This window comes from Apodemus sylvaticus, chromosome 18, assembly GCF_947179515.1.
Source record: "Apodemus sylvaticus chromosome 18, mApoSyl1.1, whole genome shotgun sequence".
In the NCBI taxonomy this organism is placed as follows: domain Eukaryota; kingdom Metazoa; phylum Chordata; class Mammalia; order Rodentia; family Muridae; genus Apodemus; species Apodemus sylvaticus.
The window spans coordinates 51,267,073-51,289,741 of record NC_067489.1 but is presented as its reverse complement, the minus strand read 5'-3'; the positions used below and the strand labels follow the sequence as shown (position 1 = coordinate 51,289,741).

General features: G+C 39.0%; 1 protein-coding gene across 3 annotated transcripts in view; it reads left to right on the top strand.

The window, feature by feature from the left end:
• Neil3 (nei like DNA glycosylase 3) overlaps nt 1-22,669 on the top strand; it is a 52,366-nt gene that overhangs the window by 11,872 nt on the left and 17,825 nt on the right. The window contains exons 2-7 of one of the 3 annotated variants that reach the window (XM_052162451.1): nt 2,978-3,102; nt 10,613-10,724; nt 16,739-16,873; nt 17,365-17,578; nt 19,184-19,258; nt 20,809-20,975. In XM_052162451.1, coding sequence (XP_052018411.1) covers nt 16,752-16,873; nt 17,365-17,578; nt 19,184-19,258; nt 20,809-20,975 — 578 coding nt within the window. In that variant the 5' untranslated portion in view covers nt 2,978-3,102; nt 10,613-10,724; nt 16,739-16,751. The remainder of the gene's footprint in view (nt 1-2,977; nt 3,103-10,612; nt 10,725-16,738; nt 16,874-17,364; nt 17,579-19,183; nt 19,259-20,808; nt 20,976-22,669) is intronic. The other 2 variants (XM_052162449.1, XM_052162450.1) reach the window with 2 other exon arrangements.

Below are 22,669 nucleotides of genomic sequence, written 5' to 3'. Positions count from 1 at the left end.
AAAAAACTGGGCTCTTGGTCTACATGAGATGAGCTAGCCGAAAGTGATAGTTCCGTTTTAAAATTTTTCTCTAGTAGGGGCTGAGCTATCTGGAGATCTCTAGAGAGTGAACATAGCTCTTCCAGATTTTTTTTTTCCTAGCAGGATTTCTGAGGTCAGAAATCCCAAGAATTACTTAGAGAGCTGAACAGCTCTTTTAGAAGGTTTTCAAGCAGCTATCCAGAACAAACACAGCTCCTTTAGAATTTTTCTGGCTTTCTGATTTTGACCCACAATTTGACATCCAGTCATTTTTTTTTCTCTGTTCACAATCACCCCTTCTCTCAGAACCCCACTCCAAGCAGACGCTGGTCCTTGGCATTTCTGAAACAGAAGAGAATTTAGAAGTTCTAAGGATCTAAGTAATTCCTGATGTTAGAGTCCCCAAGGTTCTTCCCGTGTTTTATGCAGAACGCGAAGGCTTTGGCTTTTAGCATTGCTTGTTTGTGTTTATCAGTCATTCTGAGCCTGAAACTAATTTCCCAGTACTTGATACAAGTGATAGGACTGAAATCCTTTATGGTGGCACATACCTTTAATAGCCAGCACTTGGAAGGATGAGACAGGAGGATTTTTATGAGACAACCTGGTTTTCATAGTAAGCTCCAGATAGCAAAGTTAAAAGACAGGCTTAAAACCCTTTAAAGTTCCTTGAACTTCAGGTAGGGGAAAATTCTGCCCTGAGCCATGTCTACTGTGACCTCGAATAGTGGAAGAATGGCTACATATCATAGTCTCAGACAGAAATACTAGAGTTTCTTTCTTTAAAAAAAAAAAAGACCAACTTAATGAAATAAAGACTAGACACATTACAACTAAGCATTTAGAATAACACATAAGCCAAAAGTTCAAAAATTGTCAGAGAATATTGCTTCACCTGAAACTGAAGAGATGTTTTTTTCTCATTATTCAAAATCTTTTCAGTAAGCATTAGCCCTTTAAGAAGAAAGAAAATGAAATTAGAGGTAAATGAGATATTATCCAAGATTAAGAGTTAATGTGTACTAATGTGTAATCTCTCTCTCTCTCTCTCTCTCTCTGTGTGTGTGTGTGTGTGTGTGTGTGTGTGTGTGTGTGTAGTTTTGGTTCATAGGGAGAGCTGGAACTGTTTAGAGCATTTGGTGCAAAATTATGCGGACCAGAGCTCAGATTTCAGCACCCACCTTGTTGAGCCTCCCTTCTAGTGCCTGTAGCCCAGGCATGAGGAGGCACAGCCAGAATCATTTTTGGGGTTTGCTGTTTTCCAACCTAGCTGAGAAAACTCAAGCTTCAGGTTCAGGGAAAGACTTCTGTCTTAAAGGGATAAAAGACAGAATGAGGGAAAGGATACCAGACGCCCTCTTCCAACCTCAGTGGGTTTGGATGAAACATCAAATCTATGTGTCTAAGCTCATATAGATGGACATAAATAAAATTTCAAAATTTAAAATCTATACCTTGGGGCTTGGAGAGAAGCCCCCACAGTGAAGAACACCTGCTGCCCTTACAGGAACCTGAGTAAGATTTCAGTACCCACACTGGACGCCCCAGAAATGTGTATAATTCTAGCTCCAAAGGATCAGTACAATAATCCACCACCCCACCACCATCCCACCTTACTGCCACATACACACTAAAGCACACTGAAAATAATATCAAAAGTCTTTACAATGTGTGGTTATCATCTGTGCCTGTTTTATCTTTTGTAAAAAGTGTATTTATTTTTATTTTGTATGTATGAGTGTCTTACCTGTGTTATGCATGTGCCCCTTGTATGTGCTGTATGCTCACACACTAGCTAGGAAAACAGAGTAGCATCCCCTAGAATTGATTCGTTATTAGGTTGCTTTAGGTGTTGGGAGCCAATCTCAGGCCTCTGCTATAGTAACAAGTTCTCTTAACCACTGAGCCATCTCTCCATCCTCCCTTATTTTATCTTATTATATATCTATGTATCTATGTATCTATGTATCTATCTATCTATCTATCTATCTATCTATCTATCTATCTATCTATGTTTAATTTTTTATTATATTTTGAGTTCATTAAATGATGCCTATGAAATATGTCTAAACACTAAAGATGGGTATAAGAAACACTATACTACTGCCATGTTTAAGAAAACAAACTTTATCAGTATCTAAAGCAAATTCCATTCCGTAACTTCCCCCACAAAAAACTTTTATTTTTATGTTTCACATTATATTTGTGATTACATGAATTGCAATTCTAACTATATTGCTTGGTTTGGGAAGGCTGAGGAGAAAGTGAATTTTCTTTTCTTTTTGTTAATAATATTGTGTTCATAATATTAACATTATGGGACAGATCTTGAATCAGACTCCCTACTCTGGATGCCAGACTTGTAAGTCTCCCACAAGCCATTGGAGGAGGAAGTCTTACTCATTAGCTTTCCTAATTGTCCTTGTGCCACAAGCTGGCTTGGCTGTCTCTCTTTTATTGTGGGTTTTTGACTTAACTGTTCTTTACTTGCATAAAACTTCACCAGTACAGTTAAAGTTTCTGTTTTCATAATTTAGCCATCACTTTTAGCAGTCCAAACTGAATATCCTTTCAAGGAACTTGATTCTATATAGTTTCAGAAGTAGAAGGCTTTATAGTCTAGCTGTTAGCTTTATAACAATTCTCGTGGCTTTCCTGTAATTTCATGCATGTACACACACATAATATAGTCTTGTAAAAGGTCATCTCAATTATTTACAGTGACTTTTTTTTTTCCAATTAAAAAAATGGCCATTCTCCTTTCCAGTGACTGCATAAAGTTAGACAAAATATATGTAAATAGATGATTGCATTATTGTTAGAGGTCATTTTTCTTTTAGGAATGAACCTGGTCATGGCATAATAGAACTGGATTTAATAATTGCATTGTAATTGTGTTTAGAGTTTGCATGTGTGACTGTGTGTGTGTGTTAAATATGTTTCTATTTTCCACTAGGCTGATCGAATGAATGCTAAGGATTCTGGCTGGAAATTCTTGAGACTCTTTAATGGATGTGCATACAGTGGCGTGGAAACCTTAGGGAAGGAGCTGTTTATGTACTTTGGCCCAAGAGCTTTACGGTAAGATAAGCCTGTTGTCCAGTGCACCACGCTGCTCCATGTGTTGATGTGGATGGAAGGGTTTGCTAGCAGTTTCCAGGTTTCACATCTAATCATGTAGAAAGTGTTCCAGGTTTAAGAGAGCTCCAATATGAAAGGTTGGGATTCTATTATGGAAAGAAATAAGACCAAAAGAATGCATTATGATGCATGTACTCATTACTCGTAGGCCTATCCATTTATTTGTCTTAAAAAACCACTATCAGTAGGCGAGCAGGGCTTCTCTGGTCCACCAGAGCCAAATCTTTGTCTTGATATTCTTGATGTTAGTTACTTTCGGTTACTATGTTATTTTGCATTTGTGACAGACTCTAGATTGTTTTTAGTGCGTTGATAGAATTTTACATTTTTCTGTCTTCTTTTTTTTTGCCTGAAGATATGCATGGAATTTGGGAACTAAAAGAATTCACAAACTTCCGACAGACACACTGACAGACCCACTAAGTCATTTATTCTCTCAGGGTTCTTATGGGAATATGTGGATAATATATTGGCAAAGACAAGTGCTCCCCTCCCCGCTCTCTCTTATATACATACATACATACATGCATGCATACACACACACACACACACACACACACACACACACACACACCCTTGATTGCCTTGATATTATATGACTTATATGAGTACCTTTTTAACTTTTTCAGTAAATGAAATAGGTCTGTTGTTGCCTGTGCCTGTCAAATCACTGTGTGGTTTTAGAGTTAGCATAAGATTTTACAAACAGTGAAGATGAGTTTGCTTCCTGGAATCTTGTTTGGTGTTCTTTTATGATACTTACCAGTTATCACCTGAAAAGGAAAGAGCTATTCCTGGACCCTGCACTTCTAACTGAGGGACGGTGAGAAACACTCACAGAGGGGACACGACTCTCTGGCTGTTATTTATGGCATCTCATCAACTGCATATTTGGAGTACTTCACGTTTCTGTAATTGCTCCTCCTTTGAGTTGTTCTTTTACTTGTCAGCAGTTTCTGTCCTTGGGCCACATTGTCACTTCATGGTTTTCTTTAGTGTGGAATTGATAACATCAGCATATGTCTGCTGGTTCATGCAGTAATGATGTATTGCCAGGTACATTATTACCTCGGTAGATTGATGTGGTTGAAAACACTTAGCACTGGAGAGAGTTGTACATGGTGGAATCCGTGGATGATAGTTGAAAACATTGATATGTTATTGATTCTTGGTGTTAAGTGTAGATTTATTTTGGTGGGATGAGAGGGAGGCTTTTTATCAAATGTTCCCCCACCACACTGATAAGGAGGGAGTCGTTTCTCAGTGAGGGGCTGTCAGTAAATGCTCCATGAAGTTCTACACAAGGGCAATCACATCTTCAAGCTATGTGAACCAGTGGCATCCCTAGAGAGTACCTATCTCAATATATGGGTAGGGGAAAAAAAATCACTGGCTTGCTTACTCTGAATTTCCTGCAGCACTAGTGACTCTTCTGGTGTGACAATTCAAGGTCACTGGCAGACAGCTGTTGGAATTTAGTAATACAAGCGCCACAGAATCCCATATTACAATATGACTTTAATTTTAAAAAGTGCATTCCTAACCTATTGCTGTGCCTTGTCTCTTCATTTTTTTTTAAATTATGTCTTTTGAAGATCAACTAGTTTTAGTATTAATGACTTCTAAATTATTTTGTTTTCTTCATTGGATCCACAGTGTTATAATAACTTTCTAATGTTCCCTACTACAAAGTCACTTGTTACATTTGATTTGTGAGCGCTTACTATCTCAGTATGTTTAAGATACTGAGTCACTCTGAGTGAAGTCTGAGTGGAGCGGAGGACAAGAGTTTTAGTGCTTTTCTGTTTGTGTGGTGTTTCCTCCTTGTTTATATCCACTTGTCCTGCCAGCCTTTATGTTGATTACATTTCCTTTTGTACATTTCTCTTCAATGTTATTGAGAAAAGTTTACCTCATATGTGTATTTCTGAGCTCACCATAATCTTTAATGGATCCAGGTATCCGTTTTCACCAATAATACAGTATCTTAAAGTGAGTTCAGATATGGTAGATGAGTCATCTTGCTTTATTCCATTTATCTATTTTATTTATTCTTTGAGAATTGTTTACAACATATTTTGATTGTATTCTTTCCCTTCCTCCAACTGCTTCCAGACCCTCCCACCCTCTCTACCTAGCAAATGTCATGCTCTTTTTCTTCAAACCAACCAACCAAAAATGGAGTTCAATTTGTTTTGTCCATCTATGCCTAAGCACAGGGTCTGCCTGAAATCTGGTTGATATGTCCAGTCATACTTCATTGAAGATCTTCCCCAGAAGCCATCAGTTAGGAACAGCGTCTTTGCTAAGGGTAGGACTTTCTCCTCTGCATCCTACCACAGACTCTGTAAGTCATATGTGGATCTGTCCTGTAGTGTTTAGAACACACTGAGTCCATGACGTCATCTACCAGTGCTGGTTCTTTCGAGTTTTCTGTCCTCCACCTCCACATAGACCCCTGAGACTTGAGGTGAAGGATGTGATAAAGGCATCCCATACAGGGCTAAGTACTCTAACATCTCTTACTCTCTGTTTGTGTCTCGCTGTGGGTCTCTGTGTTAGTTAGCATCTAAAAGAAGGAACCTCTGATTAGGATTGAGTGACATTCCATCTATAGGTACAGCAGCATGTCATCAAGATGCATTTTATTGCTGTGTTCATTGAACAAAATAGTAATAGTAGGTTTCCTCTAGGGCCCATTGCCTATTTAGTCTCAGGTTTTTGGCTTCATTAACAATGTCAGGGATGGGTTCCTGTCTCATAAAGTAGGTCTTAAATAAAAGAAGAACAACAACAACAACAAATCTTCGGTTGCTCCGGTGACATTCCTGCCACTCTTGCTCCAGTGGGCATATTTTATAGGCTGATCATTTGTGCAGTTCACAGGGATCATAGCTGGGTGAGATTCACAGTTTCTTTCTCCCGCCAGGTATGTACATAGCAACTCCCAGTCCTATGGGCTCTAGTCAGTAGGGATGAAGCTTCCAGTTGAGTATCAGCTGGGTTTCATATTCTGCAACCTAAGTAGGTGATAGCTTCAGTATCTGGCTCTTACTGTCAAGTTTGGAGATAGCCCGTAATGTCTGGGGTAGGGATCTGTGGTACGAGTTTTCCCAATGACTCCAAGTATGTAGTCCATTCCTGGTACTGGGTAAGTTTATTTAGTAGCACAGGTATGGTCTCTTCCATAATATGGTAGCTCTGTATTAAATTTATATATGTATATTATACGAAGCTTAAATATGTATATTTAGGAAGCTTCAAGATTAGTTTTGCTGTTTTATTTTTTATGGTTTTCCATATCTTAGGCTCAGCATTTTGACTGCAGCAAAATTCCGATCAAGTATACTTGAGGGTTTGATAGAGCTTATACTGAATTTTTATATATTAGGTGATTGTTGTTAGGTTCACAATGTTGTGCCCTGCCCTATTAATGCAGAACATATGTCTTTTTTATTTCTTTTATCTGTTTTCTTAGTTTCCAGCCTCAGGCATATTTTATATTTCTAGGTAAGTTGATGCTTTAGCTGGGATCTGTTGCTCTAACAAACACTGAGACCAAAGTTCCTTAGGGAAGAAAAGGTTTGTTTTAGTTTACCTTTCCAGGTCATGGTTTATTATTGAGGGAAGTTGGGCAGTAATTCCATCAGGAACTGAAACAAAAACCATAAAGAAACATTGCTTACTCGCTGGTACTTAGCCAGCTTTCTTATATAGCCTAAGAGGGCTCAGACCTCTTGCATAAATCACGCATCAAGACCACACCCCAGAGACATGCTCTCAAACCAACCTGACCCTGCCAAATCTTCAACTGGGCTCTTCCTTATAGTTGACCCTAGTCTGTGTCAGGCTGACAGTGAAGGTTGTCCAGAACAGTTGATGATTTTTGTATTGTAAAGGGTCATTGTTTTAAAATTTGAATTTTCAGTTCATCTCTAGTAAAACTTTTGACTGTGTCTTGGCCTTGTATCCTGCAACTTTGCTGATATTAATTATTTCTAGCTTTCTTCTTTGCATATTTTGGTGTGTATAGGGTGTGTGGTTTTGAGATAGGAAGTCTATGTAAATAGTTATAGCATCTGTGAACTGCGCCACTTCTACTTCTTCCTTCCCAAACATATTTTCTCTTTTCTAGGGTGCACTACCGAGGAATCTCAACTGTGATATTGACTAGACTGTGAGATAACACGCTCTTACTCTCTTTGCTGTTTACTTTATTTTTTCTTTGCCTGCATCAAGCATTACCTTTGTAGTTTATATGATATATAATAACATCTACAACATGGCTACACTAGTGCAGTGGGGATAGGTTGCTGGCAGACAGGATCAAACAAAGCAGGTGACTTGGGAGCTAAAAGAATAAGTTTATTGAAAGCTTCAAACAGGGAAGCTAACTGGTCAAGACTTGAGCAGGCCTACTCTAAAGCACTGCCCAGATCCAGTGCTGACGTGATCGACAAGAAGCAGTTTTTTCCCTTGGGGGGCCTCCCCAGAATCCCTAGTCCTCTGTTCTGCATCTCCCCCCCCTCCCTCGCCACAATGCTGTTGCAGCAACACTAATATAGTCTGCTGTCGGCTGGAACAAAAGTATTTGCTCTTTCCGTAATGCTCCCTTACTTTCCTCAATCACTGCTGGGACAAGAGGGACTTTGGCCCACTGTTCTTTGCCCGTGAATACCCAGCGCCTCAAAGAATAGCTGACTCAGCACAAATTCAGAATCAGGTCTGTTCTAAGTCATCAAATTTGTTCCTGATGATACTGCTTTGCGGTGGCCCTCCAGAGAGCCCTTATCTATATGTTCAGGTCTTTCATTGCCCCTTTGACGTGGGAATAGAAAAGAATGTTTTAGGGCACACTTAGGGCTGGTGTTTCTCTTTTTCTTTTTTTCTTTTTTTCTTTTTTTCATTTCACATATATGGTGAATTATACCAAATGATTCTTATCAACCCCCCTACTTCATTTTGATAGTTTATCCTTTCTGCATATTGCCACATTTCTTTTATTGAGATTTTTTTTTATTTGTTTTCATGAGAGATGTTGGCTCAGAGTTTTATATTCTTATATGCTTCTGTGTAATTCTGATATCAGGATAGTAGTGTCTTCCAAAGAATTGTTAATTTTTGTGTCCTATCTGAATTTTATGTAGATTTATATCAATATGCTATTAACTTGCCCATTGTGTTTGTAGGCCTTGGAAGAAAGGAAAAGGTAAGACATATAATATAAAAAAAATGTAACAGGATGATTAATATTGACTATCAACCTACAGGATCTGGAATAACCTAGAAGATCAGCCTATGGGTATACCTGGGAAAGATATCTAGATTAGATTAGCTTCTAGATGTGCCTGTAAAGGATTATCTTGTTGAAATTAACTGAAGTATGAAAACTCAGCCCAAAGAAGAGGAACTTGTATACTGGGCTGCATAAAAGGGGGAATGTAATTGGTAATTGAACAGAATACAAATGGCTTTCTTCTTCCTTATAGCAGAGATAATATGGCCAGAGTTTTCAAGCCCTGACATATATATATATACACACACACACACATATGTATATACATATGTATATATGCATACACATATACATATACATACATACACACACATACATATATATTGCCTCTGTATGAATATATAGTGTCTTGGTAGGGATATATACTATACCAGTAAGTATGTATACTATACCAGTATACACAAATGCGCGCACACACACACAAACATACATATATTGCCATGATAGGAATATACATATATACTCCCTTGAAGTTTGATTTAAGACAAACCCTTCTTCTTTCTTAGATTGTTTTGTCAGGATTTCTGATCACAGCAATACAAAAACTAGCAAAGTCAGAGAAGAGTTGTGCAGATTGAATGAAGATTTGGTATAAGTCAGATGCTCTAAAGCAAATACTTGCAACTGTAACCCAAAGAAAAAAACAGACATTTTTGGAGAGTTAAATGGCTGAGAATTTTTCTTAGCAAACCCGATATGGTAGAACTTCAAAGAACCTCAAATGAAAACCAATATCCCTCGCACATCCCTAGTCATTGTGCTAAGAAGCACAGATGAAGACAAAGTCTGGAAACAACTAGATTGAAAGAGACATATGTAGAAACAAAGTTGAAAAGTCTGTTGGGCTTTTCATCAGAAACTCTGCAAGACAGAGACAGCAGGGAAGCCGCTAAATTGCCAGAACAATAAACCTCTCAACTGAGAATTCTAAACTCACCAAAAGTATGTATTGAAAATCAAGAGGACAATAAAGGAAACAAATAAAGAAAGCCATGAGAATCCAACCCAGCAGACGCACAGTGTAAAGCGACGTCTGTCCGTCTCACATACGGAATAAATAAATAGCCAGTGATATTTGACTCTGCAGGAAGAAAGAACAGCAGCCGTGGAAAACAACAGCAGATAGATTTTTTTTTCTAAATCAATACCTCTTGCTTGGTTTCATTTCTGTCATTCTATGTTTAAGTTCATTTACTAGTACATCTGTTAATCTGTTCCTCGAAGAGCTTATCTGTCATATTTTTTTAGTTAAATCTTAAAAATTTTTCATCTGTTCATGAGTCTTAGTACTAGGTCTCTTAGTATCAATCATTAATATCAATGAGTAATTATATAATGTAAAATTACTATGATTACTATTTTAATTAAAATTAGTTTTTACTTGATATTCTCTTACTTATTTCTTTATCTGTTTGAGGCTTTTCTGTTGAGTCCTTAGAGTTGTGGAACTGAGTGCATCTAAGTAGCTGTTGGGTTTAGTGGCTGAGGTTGCTTTTCAATGTTTTAGTGACTTCAGAACTTGAGCTCCTTAAAGATCTGCTGAGGAGGACATGAGGCAGGGACAGCATGCCCTGAGAGGCCATCCAGCAAGGAGCTCTCCTTCTAGTGCTTATGGCTGAGCAAGCCCCTCCCTTCTAGGTCCTTTTCCTACAGACTGAGGGCTGCCATGAGATTCAGTGGGCTGTCCTCAGTCGCTGTCAGTAAGCCTGTTGGCAACCTGAAACTGAGACCAATGATAAAAAAAGTGGTAGGTAACTCAATTATTGTAGACTGAGAATGGCTGAGGTGGGGTTGCTTGGTGGAGAGAGTGGAAGCCCCTGCTGACCCAGCCTGCCTGTCCAGCTCACACTGGGACACCTCAGGGGACCCTGGGGAAAATGCTGCTGTCCCCTCTCCCTGCCTCCTATCAATATTGGGGATGCTACTCTGCACTAAGCAGTAGCTGCAAGTTGTGAAATAGGTTCTAACTATGAAAGGGTCCTTTGTAATGTCAGTGTAGGCTCCTCTCTGGAGACCCAGAGATTGCCAGGTTCAGTAACACTGAGCACCAGATTCATGCTTCAATCCACGAGTCTCCTACACCATGATGACCAACTATTACCGTTGTGAGGTCAAATGCATTCTTCAAAGAAATTAATGAAGTGTATTTCGCAGGCTGGCTTTGTACTCACATCTCGACGAGAACCAGCCAAACAGAGGGGACACTGAAAAATTCAAGCTGCTCTCTGAGGTCTACAAGGCCCTGTCAGGAGCTAAAGAGATCTAGGTATGACCTTGAGGTTGATGTCAGTCATTCACGTTTGATCTGTAAACAACAAAAAGAGTAAATGGTCGCAAGATTACAGAAACAAAACAAAACAAAAACAAAGAAAAAAAAAAGGAAAACAAAAGCAAAAAAAAATGTTTTTTTGGAAAATAGCCAGGAGAGGTTGGAAGAAGGGACAGAAAGGACTGGCCAGGGGCCAATGGTGGTAAATGAAGAGGAGCTCCTGAATCAAAGTAAACTGATCAGAGCCACCCAGCCTGGCCCCGGGCCAGCCGTGAGGGGCCATAGTTAATGATTAAAGGTAATAAATGTGGCAACTGAGTTCATGTAGACAATTCTCCACCCTTAGGTGCGGAGTGTGCTACCACAGACCCACTGTGTGGCCTCCACGACTCAGTCTACCCAATTCCCTCCAGGATAGTGGCCAACTACTACCAACTGGTGTTGGTGCAGTCAAAGGCTGCCCAGGAAATTAATGAACTCCATTGCAAGTTGGCGTTGTGCTGGCACCACAAGGAGAACCCCTCCCCCACCCCCACCCCCCCCCCCCCCAAAAAAAACAACGAGGAGGCTGAGAAGTTCAGGCAGGTGTCAGAGGCTGATGCCAACAAGAGATCAGTGTATGGCTGAGGTCGATGAGGGCTAGAAGCAGCCATGGCTTGTTGTCTGGTGTACATGGAGCCTTTTCAGTCTTCGGTAAGTTCTAGATATTCATGAAGGCCTTCTGGTCCTCCGATATCCTGGGTGTGTCAGGGACAAGCCTCACTGCCCTCTATTCTACTTCCTCTTGTGTGTTGAACCAGTCTTTATCAAACTAGATGTTTTAGTTTTCATCTGGTCCTTCAGTTTGCTGTATGCCTCTAGGACTGGGATACCCAGCATTGTCTAGTTTTACTGATGTGAGAGAGACTAAGCTACTTTTCCAAGGCTACAGAGCAAGGAAGAAGGAAGTCTTGTCTCTCTGTTCCACAGGCAGACTGCAACCCTAATGTAATAATACTGTAGGGACCTAGGGAGGCCTTGAGAGCCTCTGAGGAAGAAATACCGTAAGTCTTATCTCCATATAAGGATTTTACTTGGTATAGGGCATTTTAAGGACTAAAGGAATGTTTTCCTGGCAGAGCTAAAGGAGAGGCCAGTAAGGGACTCAGGACTTTTGCTCACTATTCTCTGTTATTTAAATGACAAAAAAAAAGGGGGCAACTGTTCTGGACACATCAAAGACTTAGGATGTTTGTTAAGTAAAAGGACCCTTTCTAGACAGATGCAGAAGTCCCACTTCTCAGCAAACTCCTGTTCTGCTTGGCTGTGTATCTTCCTGGACAGCATTCTACTTTTTTTATTTGTATGTACGTGTGATGCTCAGGGTATTGTGTGACAAAACTTTCCTGGGGAGACATAACACACATGTCTATTCACCACAGATAGGGAGTTCAGGCCAGAGAAAAGTATGGATGGATGCCACCAAAGTCCAACTTGGTGAACCATTGAGTTGTATTGGGGTTATTCATGGAATATAGTGAGGTTTGCTTATAGGAGCAGAAAGGGCTCAAAGACAGCTGCATCACCAAAGTCCACTCCAGCATGGATGGCACCTCACCAAAGCTGGGAACCTGGAGCACACCGCACAGCCTGCAGCAGCTCGGCAGGTTGCAGAGTGTCCTTTCCACGTACCTCAGTTGGTCAGAACCTTTTCCAGGCTGTTCCACTGCTTTCGGTTTCTTCTGGGCAGCAGGCCTGGTCTCAGCATCTTCTTTGCAACCTGGCTTTGTCTCTCCAAGAGGGACTCTCAGCCTTTATGGTTTACTCTGTCAGGGAGAAGCCTAGTGAATCTGGTCAGTTCCAGAGACTGCATGAATATATTTTAAATTATTTACCTTAAGGAGTTTCCCTGAAGGATGCAATATTTCAATGTCAGAGTTGGACTAGGGACTTCCCACATGGTAGATAAGCACTCTGCCTTTTACATCCCAAGCCTGACACAAATATTTTCTCCTTTTTTTCAAATCTATATTTTGGATACCCAAGACTGCACATTTAATTAACAGTGTATCTGTGGGTGGTTTGTTGGTTTTTTGAGATAGGGTATCAAAGTCACAAGCTGGCTTCAAGTATAGGATGCTTTATAGTATAGGATGGCTTTGAATGTCTGACCCTCCTGCCTCCATCTCCCTACTCACCGTGCTTTGATTTCACCACCCTGACTGGTTTATTGTATATGATTTAGAAGCAAAAACATTGTCATAACTGGGTCTAGTGGTGGATACAGGAGATCTCAGGATCTCAGTCATTCAAGAAGCTGAGCCAGGTGGAATCAAAAGTCCCAGGAGATACCCGAACAATTCAATGTGATCTTGTCTTACAAAAACAAAAACAAAACACTGAGATGTAGCTCAGAGATAAAGGGTAGAATTCCTTCCCCAAAATATGCCTCGGTTTGCAGTTCAACTCTATATGACTAAATAGAACATTACCTGGGCCTGTAGTATACAGAGTAATTGGCTTATTTTGTGCATTCAAGCGCATCCACAGATGCCAGCAGGATCAGGAGCATTCGGATTCCACTCACTTCAGGGATGGTCTGCTTCTTCATGGCCCGTCTTAGTGCCCTCAGGCAGCAGTGCTGAGGTTTGGTGGGGAGGCAGCGGGCTTGCAAACATCACTGAGCTTCCTTCCATATCTGTAAGACTTGCTTCCTGGCTGTGCTTGTGTGTCTGTGGGGTGACTTTTGTGCACCCTTCTTCCTGTTGTTTTGAAGGTGAGTGAGTTGTTCTATTCTTTAGTCTAGCTGTTGCTGTTTCTTTGTTTTGTTTTAGTTTGTTTTTTGTTTGTTTGGTTGGTTTGTTTGTTTTGGTTTGGTTTGGTTTGGTTTGGTTGTTTGGTTTTTTGGCACCAGCCTTACAGCTTTAGCCCTGGCTGGTCCAGAACTCACTAGGTAGACCAGGCTGGCTTTGAACTCAAATCTTCCCGTCTCTGCCTCTGGAGTGCTAGGATTAAAAGCATCGGCTACCACACCAGGCCTATCGTTCTTTATTCTAGTTTTGTATTCTGGGGTTTAGAATGTCTCGAAAACTTGCCTACCATTCTGCAAGCATTTTTAAACATTAATATTAATTTTGAACATTAAGAAAAGAGAACTCCATCTCTTATTGCTGCTGCATGGGTGATGGTATTTTCCCCTTTTTCTGAAAAGTTCCATTGTCATGTTTCCACCGATCTTCACGCTCCCTTCTCTCCAAGGAGACTAATGTTGCTTGCCACCCACGAATTCTGATAGAACAATGGAGGCAAGGTCCTAATTTCTTCTGAACAGGCTTTTGTGTGGACCACAGGGTTGCAGTGTTTCAGGGTCACAGTCTCTCGCCATGGCTTCTGTAGATGTTTTGGAGTTCCCGATGTTCTCCTTCCTGAAGGAACAGGTTTTCTTTGAATCATTGCGAGATTCCTTGCCATCTTGCCTCCCTGGTTCATCTCTAGGGAAAGATAACACCTCACTCTCAACAGCAGGTGCGCTTTAGTCAGCATCTGGTGGCCAGAGAAGGCTTTCCTATCCTGTCTCTGGCTTTTACACTTTGTGAGTCAGAGCTGAATGCACTGGTGCTTGGGCAGAGGTCTCCTGATCCCCTTCCCCTCAGCCACACCTGTCAGTACTTCCGCTTCCTGTTAGAGGAGTGTTCCTGAAGCAGACAGCCTTTGAGAAGGATGCTGCTGTGATGGGTAAGGCAGCACTGTTCAGTCTCCTGGACAGAGCATCCCTTCTACCCGATTCCTCTGTGTGCACCTAAGCGCACTCTCAGGACTCCAGTGATTACAAGCCTTCTTACTACCCCACACTGGCCCCTGGTCCTGGAAAGGCTCGATGCAACAGTATAGGGGGATACCAGGACAGGGAAGCAGGAAGTGGTTGATTGGGGAACAGGTGGAGGGAAGAGGACTTATGGGACTTTCGGAGAGGAGGGATCCAGGAAAGGGGAAATCATTTGAAATATAAATAAACAATCTATCAAATAAAAAAATTATTTGATCTCCATAGAAACTAGTATTAGCTAATATAAACAATTATCCATACACCTTCCAAGTTTGAAATTATATATCCAGAAACACAATGCAAACAAAGCAGTTCATATTTAAACTACCTCTGATGTTCCTTTTGTAGATTTCACACCATGGGTCAACAGGTCACACCACAAAACAGCATTCCATGAGATAACAGATACTGACCAGATGTTCAAATAAAAAAATAAAAATTGAAAAAAAAAAAAAAACCTCTCCTCAAAAAATTAGCTCTCTTCTCCTTACGCGTTTTATTTTTTTTAAATAATTTGTTTGTTTATTTATTTATTTTTGTGGTGGCTTTCTCTTGAGATCTGTTTCCTGGAGGTAATATAGAGTCATGAGCTGATATATATCAGGGTCGATTGTTAGAACAGACTGGATACTTCTGTGCTTCAAAGAGTTTCATGATGCCAATATATTCTTACTCTAAAAGGTAACAGTACACACGACATTTATTTGTTAATTGGAGTTAAGTTACATCTAGTTATTTAACATTATAAATACAAAACAGTATGAGATAAAGTAGTTGTTTTATTTGCATTTTGCCCCTAAATTGAATGTATTTTTCAAGACAAAGGTGTGCTTGCTTTGTAGTTCTTACTGGGACTGCTCCTGTGTTTTACTTGGGTCATGACCTTTGAGGTTTTGATGTGGATGTGGTTTCATTATAGAAAGTGATTTAGAATCCACTTTATGAGCCATGCACCTGCAAAGAGTTTAGATGTGATGGCTTCTGGGCATGACAGTTGTGCACCTTTCACTGGGCTGCACCTCCATAAGCTAAATTATGAAGTACTTACAGGCACACATTTTCCCTGTCAAGAACTATAGGGCATGTAAAATTCATTTATGATTGATAGTGGGGCTCACAGACTTAAAAACCCACATTTAAAAGTTAAGACTTGCTAACCTCATGTACGACTCTGACACAGTGCTTTGGAAGGAGGAGCACGCAGCAGGAACAGTGGTAGCCAAAAGAACCATGTTTATTAACTCAACAAAGCCATGAGGAAACAGATTTGAAAGGCAGAACACAGTAGTTCATCTTGAGAATAATTTTTGATCTTCATTAGGGGGTCTTGCAAAATCACATCTTTTTAACTGGACAGGCTAATCAATTCTACAGAATCTGAAAGGTTATGAATTTGTCATCACTCTCTTGTGGCTTTGAAGATAACTGTAAATGTCTATAAATACCTTCTTCCCAATATGTGTAAAAGTAACTAAAAATGAAAAGAATTGTACAAGCTTTGTTTACTTATTCTCTTTCCATCTATCTTTTACAAATCTGTGGTGTGTGTGTGTGTCTGTGTGTCTGTGTGTGTGTCTGTTTGTCTGTGTGTATGTATGTATTTGTATGCATTCATTTGTCTGTATGCATGTCTGCATATAGGCATGTATGTGTGTGCATGCATGTGTACATGTGTGTGTGTATGTGTGTGTCCATGTGTGTGTGTGAGAGAGAGAGAGACAGAGAGACAGAGAGACAGAAAGATAGAGAGATGTCTCAATGCTTAGCTCAAACAGTGGGCAAGAAATACATTTATTAACCTGTAGACCTTAGGTTGCAATAGGTAAATTTTCCAGTTCACTCTGGCTAAAATAAAGACTATGAATGTTAGTGACTTGGTAGAAAATAGAAACAAACCATAACCAATTTTTAGGCTTATGCTTTTGAATAAATAGATATGGAAGGATGCTAAACTATTCTGTGAGCAAAGATATTTTACCCAACTTCAGACAAAACAGCTATGTTCTTTTGGGCTAAGTATTGGGAAATTACAATTTCTCTAGGAAGTGCTTTTATAAAAAATAAAGGTGCTTTTAGCTACCTTTATTTTTCCTTTTTAACAGTGACTATTCGGAGTAACATTGGTTTGTTTACAATTTTTAAAAAGTAAATAAAATGAGGTTACCAGATATGCTTGTTACTCAGAAATGGGCTGGCTCTGTTTCAGGATTCATTTCGGAATGAAAGGCTCCATCTTGATTAACCCACGGGAGTGTGAAAATAGAGGAGGCGTTTCTCCAGCTTTTGAAATACAGCTCACCAATGACTTGATCCGTTTCTTTGACTCTTCAGTAGAACTCAGGTAAAAAAAAATAATCAAGTTTTAACTTTTGAAAAAAAAATAAAAATGAGATACCAGGACAAGGAGTGGAGTTGTGGTTTTTTTTTTTTTGTTTTTTGTTTTTTTGTTGTGTGTGTGTGTGTGTGTGTGTGTGTGTGTTGTTCTTCAACTGGTATTATTATTTTTTTTTTTGGTTAGTTGATAGAAGAACTAACACATGTGAAAATTGTAGCAAAGAGCATAAAGATTAATAGAGCAAGATTCTGATAGGAGCACTAAGTACTTTAGCTACTAAACAGTAGAACCTGGATCCATAGTTTGGCTACAACATCACACCTTGCTTAATAAAATCTGTATAATTAATAAAATGTCACCGTTACTAGGATTGTAAATTGTTCTCCCAAATAGTTAATATTCTATAATATAGTTAAGGGTTTGCATTTAGATCAAAGCCCATTTCACGGCTCCAACATTTTAAAGCAGATTTACAATTGATATACTTCTTTCTATAGGAATTCAGTGGAAAGCCAACAGAGAGTCAGAATGATGGAAGAACTGGATGTATGTTCACCAAAGTTCAGTTTTGCAAGAGCAGAAGATGAAGTTAAAAAGCACAGAGATCGCATGCTATGTGATGTGTTACTGGATCAGAGGGTGCTGCCTGGTGTGGGGAACATCATCAAAAACGAAGCTCTCTTTGACAGTGGTCTCCACCCGGCTGTGAAGGTATAAATAGTTTAACATCTGTTTCTAACTTTAAATACTGTAAGGATCCAATGAGAAATGGAAATCTGTGCTGGAACATAATCTCTATAACAATGGGTCTCAACCTTTGCGTTGTGAATGCTTTAGCATCCAGTGACTCACAGGGTCACTTAAGGCCACCGTGAAACACAGATATTTACGTTATGATTCATAGCTGGTAAAATTACAGTTATGAACTATAAATGAAAATTAATTTATGGTAGAGGAGGTCAATAGGACATGAAGACTTGTAGTAAAGGGTCTTAGTATTAGGAAGGTTGAAAACCAGTGTTCTACCGACTCCAGGTATCTTTAAGTCTTAGGATCAAGGTCAGCTTCTTAGTATGAGTGTCTTGGACTCCGTTTAGAACTGCAGTGTCCCTACTTCCTGCCCTCACTTGTCCTTAGTTTACTTTGGTTTTATTTTCCCCATACCTTGTATTGGTTTTGATTTTAAATACATTTTACTCATTATGCTTTGTGTTTTTTTTGTTTTTTTTGTTTTTTTGTTTTTTTGTTTTTTTGTTTTTTTTAAAGAATCTTCTATAGCTACAGCGAGAGAGGGCAAGTATTTTCTTCAGTTTCCTAGTGTCTGAGCAGTGTCTAGCTTTACAGTGTGAATGAATGGATTAGGCTAGCCATTTCCTTTTTCCATGTGGCATATTACATGTATACTCTACACCGCACACATGTTTTACCACTTATAGATGTCAACAATAGGAAAGATAAAGCATTTCAGTGGATGGCAAGGACGGAATTCAGATAGCAGGGGCAAAAAGAGGGAATGAGCAGGGAGTCAAAGAAAACTCATGATCATAGTTCAGTTAGCTTAGATGGCCACGAAGAGAAAATGTCAGACTTCTAGAATGGGATCCTAGGACCCAGGATGGACTTGGCTTTAATTTTAGCTTTTCAACTGGAAAGGCTTGTGCTTTTAGTTTTCTAGGAGAGAGAATTACCAGAGAGAGGGATGTTAGAGAATAGTGATGAACCGAGGAAGGTGCTAAGCCAGGAGACACTGGAAGGGCAGCATCTGTACATTTGTTTCTAGGGAGGAAGCTTGCATTGAAGGCTCTTACCCAGATTTGTTACTCTTAATTCTAATGATATCAACTATTTGTGCTAAATAGAATATATTAACTAAATTATGTTTTTTACATGAGTCCACATACACCTCGTTTGTCTTTTGCATATAGTTTCTTGCTGGTTTTGATACAATCCAAGTCACTAGTAGTTAAATGGTAGAAGAAACCAGTTAGTGATGATGTTAGGATAGGTTCTGCTTTTTAACACTTTGAACAAATTAGTTCAATGCAGCAATACTGCAATGGAGTCTTAACAAACATGAGGTTCTTGAAATCCTTTGGGTTTCTGTGGAGAATGTTTTCTAGAACTGATCCAAAGGCGTGGGTATTGGCTTGCTTAACATGTATAAGACCCTCGTTTTGATCCCCAACATCAGAGCTAGAGAGTGGTAGAGGAAAAGAATATGCAGGAATTTAAAATCTATTGTTAATTTTCTTTAAGAGAACTAGTAGGTGAGGTTATAGTCGTGAATAAATTATGAAACTGTACTTTCCCACTAAGGTGTGTCAGCTGTCAGACAAACAGGCCCATCACCTTGTGAAGATGACCCGGGATTTCAGCATTCTCTTCTACAGGGTAAGAGCAAGTATTTTCAATCATATGCAATGCAGGTGGTTTCCTCTTGTGCTTTTACCCAGTGCTGAAGCTGTGTGTAGCCCTCTAGTGGTCAGAGCAGAGAGATTCACAGAGCAAGACATCTGAAGGGCAGGTGCAATTAGTGTCTTAATTTGCCTCACTCTGAATGTATTTCATTATAGTTATACCAAGTTGAACAACACTTAGATTGGTATTTTGCTTTGATTCTTGTTGTATTTGTACATATGAAACAAAGCATTTAGACAGACTTAATATGTAAGGATAAATAGATGGATTCATTTACATTTTGCCGTTGGTTATGTGAACTTTAGGCTATTTACATAATATTTAGGGGTTTTTTTTGAAACCTGTAATAAGAAGTTATGTTTCTATATGTCCAGCAAAAGCTGTTCTGAGGATGACATATTTCTCACTAACACATTAGCAACATGTATAATGTGCCTATAGACTTCAGTAAAAGTGCTTCATCTTTTAAACAATGGATGATACCTAATCTTGTTTTCCCACCACAATCTGTTTTCTATATTCAAAATTTTTTGCTATGCTTAGAAATGAAGGAATGAAGGTATTAAGATGGTTTTCATTAATTGACCTAAAGTTTTAATGATCTTCTTACAGAATATAGCTGCCTTCAGCAATAATGGACATTTTATAATGACCTGTGCCAATTTGTTCTTCCAGAGAAAAATGACTATAGAAAATAGTGCATCCTGCCTACATCAAATTGGGCATCACACTACCTTGCTTGCATTAATATATATTGTTTGTGTAATTTCAGCCTATATATAGTCATATTTCTGAGCTTTGTAATTTTCACACTGTTGGTGCAAACCAAAAATAGTCTCTTTGTAGGTGCTTTAAAAACATGTGTATAGAACAAAACTGTAGCAGAAAAATAAAAGCATCTTTTAAAATGAAGCTTATACCAAATAGAACATTTCTTTGTTAGGATGTATTTGAGTTTTTATTTTCTTTTCTAGCAAAATCTCTAGAGTTAAAAAGAAAAAAAAAGAAGAAGAAGCCCTTTATCAGGCCAACAAAGAAAATGCTCTCGTTAAATTTTATCCCCTAAAAATAAGTTTTCTGGCCGTTGAAACTGAGTGAGCAGCTTCCTTGTTCTAAAAGCAATCAGATTTGAAGCTAATCTAGCCCTTTTCTTACAACCATGTAATTATGTTTAATTAAGAAAGCCTTAAAAGCATAAAAGACATTTCAAAATATAGAACTTTTATATATCATTTAGATAAGAGGATACAGCAGGGAACAGTTTGGAATACTAATAAGTTAAAACATAATGACTCTGTTATTTCACACAAACCTTATTTGATAGACATTACTGGATTTTGTCAATACCTTTTACTGTATCATATGGAATTATTATATGGAACAATGTATAAATTTTTTACATTTTCAGAGAGGACTTGATTTCTCCAATATGCTTTTGTTACCCTTAACAACAGACTTGAGCATAACATCATAATCTTATTTATTTATTTATTTATTTATTTATTTATTTATTTATTTTTTAGTGCTGTAAAGCAGGATCCGCCATTTCTAAACACTATAAGGTTTACAAGCGTCCTAACTGTGGTCAGTGCTGCTGCAAAATTACTGTGTGTCGCTTAGGGGAGAACAGCAGGATGACATATTTCTGTCCTCACTGTCAGAAAGAAAATCCTCAACATGTTCAAATATGGTAAGATGTCTAACTGCAACTCTCTCTCTTAGCAGCTAATAACCAGAGCATGGAGGACCAGGTTACTGGTAGCACATAGCACAGACACTGAAATTGTAATTACCTATAAGAACCTGTACAGATGAATGAGTAAATGTGGTTATCAGATCAAGAGTCAAGCATTAGAACGAGAAGCAGAATGAGGACCATTGGCTTTTAAAGTTGATAGGAATTGTCACAGATCTAATTTGTAGGATGCTGGAAAGAGCTGAAAGTCAAATATTAGAAATACTGACTTTGGGAAAGTCGGGATAGAATGGGGAAGATTTCCAAGTGAGGTGATGGTAGACTGTTCCGGAAGGACATCTCAGGAGCTGCTTGACAAGATGGGTAGCGGCTGAGGGTTAGCAGTGCAGCAGTTTTAGGTGAAGCCTAAAATACGCAGCTCACTGAGAATTGATGAAGCAGTGAGCAGAGACTTGAGTTTCTGAGACTGTTGTTTTTGAGTAGGAGGAAACAAAATGGCATGATTGGGAAGAGGACAGAAGTAGACCTTGCTGAGCTGTGCAAGGCCAGAGGACAAGGGTAGGCCACTGTGTCTGTGGAGAATGTAGAGGCACGGCTTGCGTTTTCATAGATGTATCCACATCCACTCGCCCCTTCTCCCCGCCTTCTATTTCTGTGAAACTCCTACTCTGGCTTGCCACTCTGACTGGCCTCCCCCTCTTGTAAGCCTATTTTATTATCACATAATAGGAAGTATTAGATAATTAACTATTTTTGTTTGATGGATTACTAGGGTTTTTTTTTCTTAACAAGAATATTTTTCTTACTACACTCATATATTTATTTGACTCCATGTACTTAACATAGTACCAAGCACATTGAAGAACTTCTGTATATCTGCTTATAGGAAAAAATGACTAATATTCTCTGTTTTCTAGCATCCACATATATTTTTGCAGTATTCTAGATTAAAGTTTTCCATTTCCTTTCAAGTAGTCAAGTAAATGATATTTAATAATAGAAACAAAATATTTGTCAATTTCAAGAAGAGGACAAATCGGCAACCAACAAATTGGGAAAAGATCTTCACCAATCCTACATCAGATAGAGGGCTAATATCCAGTATATATAAAGAACTCAAGAAGTTAGACTCCAGAAAACCAAACAACCCTATTAAAAAATGGGGTACAGAGTTAAACAAAGAATTCTCACCTGAAGAACTTCGGATGGCGGAGAAGCATCTTAAAAAATGCTCAACTTCATTAGTCATTAGGGAAATGCAAATCAAAACAACCCTAAGATTTCATCTTACACCAGTCAGAATGGCTAAGATTAAAAATTCAAGAGACAGCAGGTGTTGGAGAGGGTGTGGAGAAAGAGGAACACTCCTCCACTGCTGGTGGGGTTGCAAATTGGTACAACCACTCTGGAAATCAGTCTGGCGGTTCCTCCGAAAACTGGGCACCTTACTCCCAGAAGATCCTGCTATACCACTCCTGGGCATATACCCAGAAGACTCCCCACCATGTAATAAGGATACATGTTCTACTATGTTCATAGCAGCCCTATTTGTAATTGCCAGATGCTGGAAAGAACCCAGGTATCCCTCAACAGAAGAGTGGATGCAAAAAATGTGGTATATCTACACAATGGAGTACTATTCAGCCATTAGAAACAATGAATTCATGAAATTCTTAGGCAAATGGATG